This window comes from Chlamydotis macqueenii, chromosome W (genome assembly GCF_036417535.1).
Source record: "Chlamydotis macqueenii isolate bChlMac1 chromosome W, bChlMac1.mat, whole genome shotgun sequence".
In the NCBI taxonomy this organism is placed as follows: Eukaryota; Metazoa; Chordata; class Aves; order Otidiformes; family Otididae; genus Chlamydotis; species Chlamydotis macqueenii.
The window spans coordinates 873,287-886,628 of NC_141592.1; the positions used below are offsets into that span (position 1 = coordinate 873,287).

A 13,342-nucleotide genomic window follows, 5' to 3' on the forward strand; every position below is an offset into this window, starting at 1 on the left:
AGGCCTTTAACAGGATCAGAAGCCGCGCTGCTTTGGCGGAAGGGGCCCTTCCCCGGGAGCACACCCCACACTACAGATTTATAAAATATCTGTTTGTCTCTCCCGGCCCGAGGCCGTTACCCCCCGGCACAGCCGCGCCCCCGGGCACGCGCAATCACACCGGCCCGCGGCGCCCCGGCGCGCCCCCGCACGTACGTGGCGTGTCGCGTCACCACGCGCGGGGAGGGGGGCACGGCTGATGCAAGGCGGCGGGCGGTTGGCTCAGCGCGGCGGAAGCGCCGTGACGCCATTTCCGGCGGGCGGCGGCGGCGGTGCGGCAGCGGCGATGGCGGGAGAGGTGCTGGGGCGGACGGCGGCGCTCGCCCTGGGTGAGGCCCGGGCGCGGGCGGCCTCGGCGGGGCCGGGTCCCGGCGGGGCGGCGCCGGGCGGGACGGGGCGCGCGGGTTGGGCCGGGGCGCGCGGGTTGGGCCGGGCACGGGCCGCGCCCCTCGCCGCAGGCAGAAGATGGCGGCAGCCGGTACCGGTGCCGGTGTGGCTGGCGGCCGAAGGGGAGCGTGCTCGTCCCGGGGCGCCGGCTTTAGGGTGGGGAGGGAAGGAGCCGTGGGGTGGCTGGGGCTGGGCGAGGCGCGGCAGGGCGCGGAGGGGCGGCGGGACGGGAGCGGGAGCGCTGACGGGGGAAACGGGAGCTCGGTGGCGGCCTTGCGATCAGAGAGCGACCGCTTCCGCCGGAGCGGAAAGGTGCGCGCTGCAGCAGTGGGTCGGAGGGGCGGGGCGGCCCCGCTCGGCGCGGGCACCGCCCGCTGTGCGGGCACCGGCAGAGTTCCCCCGCGCGGTGCTTCCCCCGCCTTGCCTTTGTGATTCGCTGCGGGCTGAACGCCGGCCTGAGCCCTCTGGCTTCTCTCGCATTACTCTCTCCCTGCTTGCCTAGAAAGAGTTACTTCTGTGAAAGGCTGCTTCCTTCCTTGTGCCTGATGTGCAGCCACTCGCTTTCAAGAGTTCAGTCCTTAAGGCTTTAGCACAACGCCTTTACTGCGCAGGTTGGGTTTTAGAATGGAAAATATTGAATAATTCCTACCCTGTCTGACCACCAGGTTGTTTTTGAGGGTTCGTCGCTGCTGATAACCGTGAAGATTCTGTATCCTTGTGTGCATCCACGTTCTTCCTGACTGTTTCCGTAGCTGATAATACATGATTTTTTCGAGTAATTGCCTGTGTTTGTCACGTATTGCAGAAGAGCTGTATGTTTCTGAACGAGAGGGCAATGATTCCACTGGTGATGGGACACAGAAGAAACCGTTCAAGACTGTTTTAAAGGTAAATGTGGAAAACACCTGCCTGAAGAGCGTGAACTGCGCTATAGGTCCAGCGATCGGCCTTGTATTTCTAAACGTAAACGTTGTACTGGCTTTTGCATCTGACCGGAAGCAGGATGTCTGCTCAGGCTCTTCAAGGATGACTTTGGTTCGCTTGCAGTGCCATTGAGTCTGTTGTTTTCTCCCCCTTTTTAGGCTTTGATGACAGCGGGAAAGGAACCATTTCCTACTATTTACGTGGATTCGCAAAAGGAAAATGAGGTGCTGTGGCATTAGAGCATGCTAGCAGAAGTTACCGTAATGCTCCTTTGTGTGAAGGGACGCAAATGCAATCTTCTGTTCTCTCCTTGCATTGATGTAGAGATGGGCCATTATTTCGAAGTCACAGATGAAAAATGTCAAAAAACTGTGGCACAGGGAACAAATGAAGAATGAAGCTAAGGAGAAGAAGGAGGTAGGTTGCAGGTGATGCCAAGTTGGAGGAAGCATACCACCTTTCTGTTCCAAAAACATTAAACAGCGTTGTTGCCGTTCGCACCTCTCTGAAGCAGCTTTGGTTTGCTCTTCATCTGTGTCATGTTACACGTGTGTTATTGACAACCTGCCTTTCTTTGTATTGGGGCCAGCAAGTGGCTGCAACCGGATGAGTTTTGAGTAACTGTAATTTTTGCCTTTAGAAAAAATCAGAAATGCATCTGTGCATTGTTTCTTATCCTGCTCTCGAATTAGGGCAGGTGTAGGCCCCAGCAGGGTAGCGTCAGGGCCTTTTATGACATCTGTGTTTGTAAGCACACGTTATTGTCTCCAGTAATTGTAAAGAGGGGCAATCTTACCGAGTCTGGTTACAGCTATTTTAATACTACTTTTTTTTTTTTTCCACCAGGCAGAAGATCTCTTGAGAAGAGAGAAGAATCTGGAGGAAGCTAAGAAAGTTGTTATCAAGAATGATCCTAGTCTGCCAGAGCCGAAATGTGTGCGTGAGATACAGTGTGCTTGATACGTGGCCTGTGTTGTAGCATCTTGTCTGCACAAAGATTGGGTCTGTCTCTGCTTTGTGGCTCTGGCAGCTGTTGAAGGCCGCTGTCTTGTTACTGTCCATAAACGTAACTTTGTTTTTCTGATTGTCTGTGTCCTCTGGTATATAGACTTCAGTCTTTCTCATGCACTTGATGCGTATCTGAACCTTCTTAGTTCATATGTCAGACTTCTCTGCGTCTGTGGTTCTCTGCTGGTAGAGACCGGATTTCTGTTTGAGAAAGTTCATTAGTTTTGCTTTGTTTGATTATTGTGGTGTGGAGTGACTAAGCCGTGCTGGTTAGAGCACGTAACGTAAGTTACTGAGTCATGGGGTGCAGTTCTTATTTGGCTGTTTGTAGAGTCCTGTGGATTTGGTGATCTGGTGCAGTCCTTAGCTTACTAAGCAGATCCTGTGTGTGCTGCTCTGCAGTGGGTTTTTGGATAGACCCTGTGTGGAAGAGGTTTCTACGGATGTGTGTAGAAGATGGCTTTGATTGGAGCCCTGCACTCTCGTGGCTGCTCTTTGCGAAAGGGGCAGCCAGGCCCGGCTGTGCTGAAATCACTGTCTCTTCTAGACCGGTGCACTGTAGCGTTCGCTGCCCGAGGCGTGATCCGTTCTGAAGGTGCCTGCTGGGTTAGTTGTTCTGACTGGAGCAGCGTCGGTACCTCAGCTGTGTGTCTGGATGTGCCGATGGCAGAGCAGGTCCTCTGCTTCTTTGGCTGCTAACTGAACTCATCCGTTGAAGGTCTTCGGAATTAACCCAGAGTGCATTCAGCGTGCCAGAAAATGTGTCAGAGGCGTCCTTTCCAAGTATTCTGTGATTTAATGCGCCTTGGATTTCCAGTAGTACCCCAGTACTCTGAAGGTGTGAGCTGTTAGGTGTTTTCACTTCTCCTTTTGGTTAAGTGCACTGCGAGCTTCTTTACAAGCTGCCCCAGTCCTTAATTTCTACGTGACAGTAAGCCTGCTACATAGAAGGGACTCGGTATGAAGTCTGGATGTGCTGTCCCCGCGTGCTGCCTGTCCTGGCTAAAACGCTCTCCTTGCTGAGCAGCTGGTCGGTACCCACAGCTGTGCTTACGGCGCGGGGGGAACTTCGCCTCGGTGCTGGAGGAGCCGCTTTGGGAGGGAGGCTCTATTCTCAGTGGTTATGTGGAAAGCACCATCTAAATGGTGAGTCTTCTCTGTTTTTGTCACAGGTAAAGATTGCTGCTCTGGAGGCTTACAGGGGCCAGAGAGTGAAGATTTTTGGATGGATTCACAGATTACGGAGGCAAGGTAAACCTGAAACATTTAGAAGCGACTGAACCTGTACAGAGGGGTGGAAGAAATACAGTAGCCTTCAAAATTTGGGCACTTAAAATAAATCAGAGGGCACCTATTCTTAAATTTTTAAACCATCATTGGTTTAAAAAACCACTTGGTTTATCACAGTGGTTACTACAACACTGAAAATTCTGCGTGATGTATGAGCATATAGACATTTTGAAGTTGAAATCTTACAGGATTTTCAGTTTGGAGGCCAGTCCTGCAGAATTTCCTCAAAAGGCTTGCTCTGTGTTTTAAACTAGTCCTGCAAACTGAGGAGCTAACTAGCATCTGCTCGTAGTGAAATCAGCAAAGTGGAATTTTGAAGTTATATGAAGTGGCGTAACTTCTTTTAAAAGCAGTCTAGCAAGTGATACTTGCCATCAGAATGGCTGGTGTTCTGGTTAGCGAGGTGGCTTGGCTCAGCGCGTGGAAGCGGCCGGCAGAGGTGGTTCTGACCCACAGCTGTTTGTTCACGTTGGCACTGAAGGACCTGACAAAGTGGCTGTGGAGCTGGCTGTCGTGAGCAGTTCCTCGCAAATCATTTTTGTGGTGAAGTGCTTTTGCGGAGAGGTGGGTGACACCATTTGTCTGTGCGCGGTGTGCCCTCGGCCTGTGCATTCAGCGCTTTGCTAACAGACTTGTGGGCCCTGGGGACCAGAGGGGCGTTTGAGGCCGTGGCGTGGCAGTGCAGTCCCAGCCCTGCTGAGGCAGGAGCAGGCTTTGCTCTTGGTGTCTCTTGAGACGCAGTTTAACTTTTTATACGAAATAGAGTTCTGTGAAAGGCTTCTGTGACTGCGCTAATGCTTCAGCGCTTACCTGGAGCATCTCTGTTTTTTAAAATGGAGGAATGTGGTCACAGTCCTTCTGTAATAATCTGCACATGAGTAATTAATATGTCTTGGGAGTGGATCTGTTCAAATAGATGAGTGAATAAAGCTGAGGCTCTCTGATGTTTTTTTCCTTCTGTTTTTAACTAGGAAAAAATCTGATGTTCATTGTTTTGAGAGATGGCACAGGTTTTCTTCAGTGTGTCCTTTCAGACGAACTGGTAAGTTGTGGCGATTTAATCTTGTTTTGTCATTAAATCAGGGAAGTGTTCGTACCTCATCTGTTTTATATAGAAAACTGGAAGTTCCCCTAAACCTACAGATTAAGTTGTTTTGTTGTTAAATTGTATCTCCTACCACTAGAGTTTTTTTGTCAGTGTGAGAACCATTTAGAAGTGACGGAATTAATCTTGTCTGTGACTCCAGTAGATGTCGTAGGACAACTAAAAATAAAAAATGACCTTAATACACCTTTGTCTCTTTCTCTGTAGTGTCAGTGTTACAACGGGCTGATTCTCTCTACGGAGAGCAGTGTTGCAGTGTATGGCACGCTGAACCTTGTTCCTGATGGCAAGCAGGTATGGGAGTCGGCGTGTCTGGGTTCTCCTCAGTTTATCGGTTATCATTTTCCTGATAGAAAGAGAAGCAGAGATGGAAATAATTATTAGATTATTTCAGTGGGAATTTAGTTTAGAGAAAAGAACAAACCTCCCAAAGCTGCTGCTGTCGCCTACGGTTCAGTATGTGACTATTCTGAAGTCTGTTCTGTTTTACCTGGAACAGTTTCCCACAGAGACTTCCTAGGATATGTCTCATAGATACTTCCTAGAGTATAACAGTGGAAGATTATATTAAATAAACAACATAGGTTTATTTTCCCTAACAAGAGGTTTATTCAGTTTTATTCTGTGAGGCTACGAATTTGGGATGAGCTCTCTTCTTTTACTGAGACGGGTTTGTAGGCTCTTGCCTATTTGTCCTTCGGCATTTGGCAGGTGTATGAACTAGGCAGTTCGCTGTAACTTCGGTAAGGCTTTGTTTGTAGTCCTGGTCTTGGATTAATGACAGCGCTTGATAGCCGCTCATAGAAATGTCCTTTTTTTCTGGAGGAGAAAGCAAAGCAAAAATGTTGAGATTTAGCGGATGTTTAATCTTGCTAATCTGTAAGCTCACCTCGTCCTTTAGATATATATCTGAACTTGTCAGCTCCTGCAGTGAGAGTTGTTCTTTTGTGTGGATGGGCAACCTGTATTCTCCTGCCTACTCTCTTGAGTAAGTGTACTAACTCTACTAAGATACCAGGGGGAGAAGCATGCCTGAAAAAAAGATGACATTTTGGAGTGTTACATTCCTTCAGACAGCGCTTCCAAAGATGTATTAGACAACGTTTGAGCAAAGTAGTCCCTCAGTGCGGCTGCCTGTAGTGTGTAAAATAAGGTCAAACTGTTAGCCTTTTGTAGCGCTTTGCAGCTAATTCAATTTTCTGGTAAGCTGTGTGCTGTTGGCCATCACCGGCATGCTTTGCAAATGAAATTTGGATAGGCTTAATTGTTCTAGTTGTCCCTGCTGCTGGGGTCCTGTCCCCAAGAGATTGACCTAAGGTTAGAGAGCCAAGCTCTGCTCATTGTGAGTCCGCTCCCTGTTGTGTTTGCCGATCAGAGGTAGAAAGATTTCCTTTCCTTCATAGCTTCCGCTACTGGGAGTTCTAAAAATAAATGCAGCCAAACAGGGATCACTTTTTAAAACAACCTTCTGCAGTTTGGTAATCGTAACTCATAGTGTGTAACTGCTCATAATGTTTTGGACATTGAAAACACAGCATGTTTTCATGTCTCATCACAGCGGTGCAATGCTTTTAGTGAACAAAAGCACCAGATTTGTAAAAATCGGTGCATTAGACTTTGAAAATTTGCATTTATACCCTGAAAACACTGTGAATGAAAAAATCCATTTTAGAGGAGAGAAGCCTAGTGTGACCCACACGGGGGAGCTGGTGAGACCAGAAACGAAGAGGTCTGGTGTGCAGCCGGGGCAGCCGGACCGGGCTGAGCCCTGGCGCGGGGACCTCTGCGTGCTGGGTGGCAGCGAACGGAGCAGGGGGATCGGCCAGCGTGAGGCTTGCTGTGTGTGCGCTGCGGTGAGATGCTGCCTCACAGAAAGATTGCTCGGCTGTCCCTGGCACACGAACTCAAAAGAGCTGTAGTGAGCTAGTTCTTCCTCTGTCGTGATCCAGGCAGATTTGTTCCACTTTTCTGAGGTTGGCTGTGCGGTAGGAGGATGAGGCTCAAACAGTACAAGGGACAAAGCGTGGGGAATGTTGAACTGCAGTCTTGGGTCTGCATTTTCTTCTAAGAGAAGGGAGGACTCTTCACTCTGTGTGGTGTTCCTAAGGCATACAGGAAGGGTATCTTTTCTTGAAGAAGATCTGATATGAGGTCAGGCTGCCAAGGGTGTCGTCCAGATGTGTTTCTGAATGTCTCCAAGGCTGGAGACTGCAGTCTGGCTTGGACTGTGCTTGAGCATTTCACCACCTTGTGAATAATTTTTTTCTTTATAGCCAGTTGAAGTCTCCCTCGCTGCAACCTGAGATGTTTGTCCTTTTGCTGGACGCATCCAAAGAGTCTGGCTCCATCTTTGGGGGCTGGACTAAATGACCTTTAAAGGTCCCTTCCAACACAAACCGTTCTATGATTCTGTGATCTTCTCTATAACCACCCTTAAAACCAGAAGAAGGTAGTAAGGAGTTTCCCCCTGCTTAGCTTTCTGTTCTTCCAGCTGAATAGACCCAGCTGCCTGGGATACGTTAGACTTAAACGGAATGCCTCTGGAAGCTTCTCATTTTTCTGCCTGTAGTACTCAACCCTGTTCGTGTAACGCCTGAGAGACTCACGGTGGGTTACAATGGCACCTCCGAGCATGGTATGACTGAGTTACAAAGCAGTCACTTTGAAAATATTGCTATTTAGGATTTTAGCATTCTTTAAACTGGATTAACATCTCTGCCGCAATGCCAGATGGTGACGTCCAAGGGGCAAAGAGCGGACTTCTGAAACTTTGGTTTCTCTTCAAATTGGCAGGCTCCAGGAGGCCACGAGCTGAACTGCGATTACTGGGAGCTTATTGGTCTGGCCCCAGCAGGGGGGGCTGACAATCTGCTCAATGAGGATTCGGAGGTTGATGTGCAACTTAACAACAGGCATATGATGATTCGAGGTGAGAATATGTCCAAAATCTTCAAGGTGCGCTCCATGGTAGTACAGGCCTTCAGGGATCATTTCTTCGCCAATGGATATTATGAAGTAAGTATGTTTTCCCTTGTCAGCAAGTGACTACTTTAATGTCCTGACTTCAAGGCTTTCTTTTTCCTGGAAAAACTATGTAGATAGTTTCTGATTGGCCTGAAAGGGGCAAAGGAAAAGCTGTTTCTCAGGGTTGCTTTCATAGCCATAGATCTCAAAGGTGTGCAGGCACTTCTGAGGCATGTCAGTGTTGCAGCGTGATTCCCAAACGGTCTGCATGCCTCTTTGTGACGTGTTGGAGGGTATCAGACTGCGGTACTTGTATGCGTGTTTACAGAAGCTTTGTAGGTGGTGTTCTGGAAGAGCATGCCTTACATCACTGCTCTTATGTGTTGTCATCTTTGTCCTTAATTCTTCGCTCGTGTAATGATAGTTCTGTCCTTCAACAGGTCACGCCACCTACTTTAGTCCAGACACAAGTGGAAGGAGGCTCAACCCTGTTCAAACTGGATTATTTTGGTGAAGAGGCATACTTAACGCAATCGTCCCAGCTCTATCTGGAGACCTGCATTCCAGCGTTAGGAGATGTCTTCTGTATCGCTCAGTCGTACAGAGCCGAGCAGTCCAGGACGCGCAGACACTTGGCAGAGTATGGAGAACGTACACGTCTTTGCTTTTTTTGTAGAGGTGACTCTCTAAAGCAGGGGGGCGGCAGGCAGCTGGATGACAGTGCACAGTGAGCAGGCAGCCTGACGCTAATGCGGAAGGACTGAGCACACGTGCGTGTTGGGGTCCCACCTTCTCGTGGGGAACGCCCGGCTGGTTATAATGTGTTGACATTTAGTGATGGAAGATCCGGGCAAAACAGAGCTGATGTATTTTTAGGAGGCTTTGTCTTTTTAGAAAATACAGTTCATATTGCTGTCTTCCTTTTTTTTTTTTTTTCCCTGGCTTTATTTCCTTTACAGTGTAGAAGTGAGAGAAATGGAAAAGGGGACAAAAGTGTGTGGGTTCTTTAATGAGAATTTTTTTCACAGCTGAAGATTTATTTGTGTGTGGTTTTGTAATGGTGTGGTTTTGTTTCAGATACACTCACATTGAAGCTGAATGTCCCTTTATAAGTTTTGAGGATTTGTTGGACCGCCTGGAGAACTTGGTTTGTGACGTAGTAGACAGAGTCTTGAAATCACCCGCATCAAGCTTACTCTATGACCTAAACCCGGTAGGCAGCAACGTGGAATAGCCAAGAAAATAGGATCTTTGGCCCTTCCAGATCAGCATGTTCATTTGGGGAAGGCAGGGCATGGCAGTGAGCTCTGCTTGCTTACTGCTATTCATAAGAAGAATATTAAATAACATCAAAAGACTGAAAATGCCGCAAGGCTGGTAATGAGGCAGGGCGCTGTGGGGGAAGAAGTTCCCTGCTTGCGAGTTTCAGGAGCCAGCAGTGTGCTGGGCTTTACTGCAGCCTGTCCTGTACCAGTGGAATAAGAACCCCTCTCACAGAGCTCATCATATCAATCAGCCGGTACTTGCAGATTGAGCGCAAGGGAGCAGTGAGACAACTGGTGGTTTCCTTTCTGCTCTGGAACGTGGAGCTGTAAAGCTGCTTCTCATTTGTGAGAAATCCTTTGTCTTCTGTTGCCTTTGCAAAGATCTCTTTAAGAGACTTTATCCCCATCACAAGCTTTTCTCTCAGCACGTACAAACTGGGTCATCCCTGTTATTCTGACCAGTTTTCCTGATAAATGCTGGGAGGGTGGGTTTTACGTTTGGGCTGAGACAGGAGTCAGGAGGTAGGAAATAGCAGAAGCACAACCCACCTTGCAAAGGCGAGTTCTGAAGCTGTTCTGTGCACGGGGGAGCAAATAGATAGCTTTTCAGTACTGATCTTGATTTGCTTATTTATTAAGTAATAATTAGTTTAATTATTAAGTAGTAATTTGTTGATGTATAAGCTGGAAAGAGTAGTGTGTATGCTTCAAGTCTGGCAGTGGATTTGCTGATCAGCTAGAAAAGTGTTCTTTTCCAGTAAAAATGGTACTCCTCCAACTGTCTTTGTGCCCGCTCTTATTTACAGGGCTTCACGCCCCCAAAACGTCCTTTCCGACGAATGAACTATACTGAAGCCATTGAGTGGTTAAAGGAACATGATGTGAAGAAGGAAGATGGCAGTTATTATGAGTTTGGAGAAGTAAGTCTTTCCGAGGCTCTTTAGGAATTAAAACCAGCATCCCACGGCCCTGCACTCAGGGTCTGTATGTGCTGGGAGGTGTAGTAATGTTGTATTGGGGGATGGAAGTGTGGGTTGGGTTTGTTTTAAAAACTGAGATACATCGCAATGAATGCGTGGATACATGTGGTCTGAAACTGTCGCATGCCTGATACATGTGGGACACAAGGTATTGGAGTGGTTTTGGTTTTAAATACAAATAAAAGCCTTCTTTAACCGTAGGATATTCCTGAAGCTCCGGAGAGACTGATGACAGACACCATTAATGAGCCGATCTTGTTGTGCCGATTTCCTGCAGAGATAAAGTCTTTCTACATGCAGCGCTGTCATGACGATTCCCGGCTTACGGAATCTGTAAGTTGGTGTTTTGTGTAGTGTTGCGGGCTTCTGAGTAGAGCGGGGAATGTCAGTGTGAGAGACCGTAAAAGAATCAGTACCGCAGGAAAATCTTGGAGAACTCTTACCGGGTTTTGTTCTGGGTGTCCCTTGGCATGGCTTGTTGGTCCTGTAGAAGTAAATGAAGCAGCTCTGAAGTGCTAATAAATTTGGTAGATCACAGCGAGTCTGCTCTTCACTGACCTCAGGTACGTGCTAGTCTGGTGATGGTACGTGTCGCTTCTTGGAGGCTGTGTTGTCTAAACACTAGCTGGCAGCCAGGAAGAGTGGTTGTTAGGAATGCTGCTGGGTTTGTGGTTTTGTGGTGTGGTTTTTGGTTTGTTTTGTTCGGTGTTTGGTTGGTTTTTGCAGTTCAGTGTGACCAAGAGTATTGGAAATTAAGTTAGAGAACCTAGACAGTTAGTTTATTCCATCTGTAAACGGGGTCTGGCAGGAATTGCCTGCCTTCCTGTCAAAGAGAAGGGAAGTTATATGGTAAAATGTGTTATGGAAATACTGCTTTAATTTGGGGCTATTTTACCTCCCACTGAATTGTAATGGCTTGATCTGTTACGTGTTTGTAGGTTGATGTGCTGATGCCTAATGTTGGTGAAATTGTTGGAGGCTCTATGCGTATCTGGGACAGCGAGGAGCTGCTCGAAGGCTATAAGAGGGAGGGCATTGATCCCACGCCGTACTACTGGTACACTGATCAGGTTTGTACACGGATTAGAGCTGCTTGTCAGAGATGGTATTTGACCTTTTTTTTTTTTCTTCTCCTTTTTCAACTGGTCTTAAAATGATGCAGTCTAAACTGGAGAAGTATTTTTGGTGGCCCAGAGTGGATAATCATGTAGCCATGGGCAGAATGCAATGGGTAACGGTTTCCATTCTGTTAAAATGGCTGTTGTTTGCTGCAGTTGCACGCTGCCCTTTCCAGATGACCTTCATTAGACTGGTCTGTGTCGGTCTGTTCCTCTTGTGATGTCTTGCGCAGTGTTTGTTGGTCGACAAAGAGAGGTTGGTCTTGAATGGCTAAGCTCTGGCTAGCGTAAGGGCAGGACAAGAGGAGGTAGTTGAAAAAGAATTGTTAAGACTTTCTTTTTCACCTCCCTTTTTGCTCCTCTAGTCCTTACATGGCCCCAGGAAACTCAGGACAAGTAAGCACAAGTATCTGACCTGAAAAGAGCGGAGTCCGTTTTCCTCGTCATTCAGAAGATAACCTTGGAAGGGCTTTGTTGGGGTTTTTTGTTTGTTTGTTCCTGGTTGTATTACTGTAATTATAATACGAATAACAAGAAAATGTTTAATATCTACTCTCTGGTTTTAATTTCACAGAGAAAATATGGTACGTGCCCTCATGGTGGATATGGTTTGGGATTAGAACGGTTCCTAACCTGGATTCTGAATAGACACCATATTCGAGATGTCTGTCTCTATCCACGCTTTGTGCAGCGCTGCAAACCTTAGCCATCCGTGCGATAATCTCCTAGAAAACTGGGCAGCCGATGCTTGAAAAAGGACAATACACTCTGCTATACTACGGCCTGTCTGACAACAAGACTTACTGCAACCAGTTATTAATACAAATACTAATTTAAGATGTGGAGAGGAAAATTAAAACCCCATTTTTAAAGGGAAATGCTACTAATTAACTAGAAGAAACCCTAGAAAAAATTGTTAGGTGTGTTTATGCTCTCAAGTCAACATAAAACAAAGGTCCTGATAACTTGTCACTTAAAAAACAAGATACACTTCTGCTTTTCGTTTGTGTCTTTAAAGAAAATATGCTGGGCATTTGATTTTTTTTTTTTTTTTAATCTGTTTTCTCTTGTGGTTTCTTGTTGGAAAAATCAGAAGTTCAAGCTCTTTAAATTTTCTAATAGTGACCTCTAAGAATGGTATGAAGAGACTTCATCTAAATAGCTCAACAAAGTATCAAAATGGGAATAATTACATTAAGCGTTGCGCTTCTTGGTTCCTACTGTTTTTAATGGAGGTTCTGTTTATTCAGTAGCGAGGTATGTAGTGTGGAGCACAAAATTCCACAGCAAGAGATGTGGGTGCTTTAGTTAGGGTTGGTTTTTTTCCAGATTATTTATTGGGTAGAAATGATGCTGCTGATGGGGAGGCAGGCTTTGGTACGCTTTCCTGATAGCTGTGGATGGAGCGCTACGGTGGGACCACGCACACCCAGCCTGTGCTGAATTAGGGTCGGAGGGGACGTGTTGTCAGAGCGTTGTCTGTGAGCTCGTTGACACTGGGATGTCTGTGGTGCCTTCCACATTAAGATTCTGCTGTCGATTTCAAACCGGAAATGACTAATTGAAGACCCAAAGAAACTGGTAACTTTGAAATACAGTTGGATGTCAGCATTGTATGCTGACTGAGTTGCTGTCCTCTAGATGAGTTGTAGTTCGGGCAGTGCTTTCCCACGTTGTGCTGAAGTGCGTTTTCGTAGTAGAGCAGTTCCATGTTTCCTGGTTGGCTCAGTGTTCTCCTGTGCTGCTGCATCTGAGCAGATTCTCTGGCTGTAATCAAGTTATCAAATGGGATTAATTAATAAGTATTTAATGTCTTGAGTCATCAATGCTTTTTAGTCATGAATAAAGCAACTCCTTTTACTAGAGAGAAAAAAAATGTGCTACCTGCACCGAGACTTGATCTGGATTTGCTGTTCATAGAATTGCTGAGCTGTGTGACATCCATATTTTTGTAAAAAAAAATGGCTGGTTTTCTTCATCTTGCATGTTACATATATAAACTGGTTTAAATGAGCAACCAATAAATTATGGCAACACCAGCTGTTGTACAAGACAGTAGTTCTTGACCTGTAATGTCTGTTCCTTCCCTCTCCCTTAGCCCTTACAGCTTCCTTGCTTCACGTAGTCCGTCCTGGCACAGGCAATGTCGGTGCGGGCAAAAGCACGGGACCAGTGAGTTTTCAGGTGCAGTGAACACGTATTCCAAAAACTGGAACGAGCTTGTTTCTTTTTAAACTAAATCCTGTTAATTAACTTAAAGGC

The 13,342-nt window shown here is 46.9% G+C and overlaps 1 protein-coding gene across 1 annotated transcript; it reads left to right on the forward strand.

The window, feature by feature from the left end:
* The first annotated feature begins 308 nt into the window (after nucleotides 1-308).
* Nucleotides 309-13,138, forward strand: NARS1 (asparaginyl-tRNA synthetase 1). Its single transcript, XM_086769705.1, has 15 exons — nucleotides 309-368; nucleotides 1,232-1,314; nucleotides 1,509-1,574; nucleotides 1,675-1,767; nucleotides 2,197-2,286; nucleotides 3,531-3,609; nucleotides 4,620-4,690; nucleotides 4,961-5,047; nucleotides 7,547-7,768; nucleotides 8,158-8,357; nucleotides 8,795-8,930; nucleotides 9,789-9,902; nucleotides 10,164-10,295; nucleotides 10,901-11,032; nucleotides 11,655-13,138. Exons 1-15 carry the CDS (start codon nucleotides 326-328, stop codon nucleotides 11,784-11,786), a joined length of 1,680 nt encoding a protein of 559 aa, XP_086625831.1. The 5' UTR covers nucleotides 309-325; the 3' UTR covers nucleotides 11,787-13,138.
* Nucleotides 13,139-13,342: the final 204 nt, after the last annotated feature.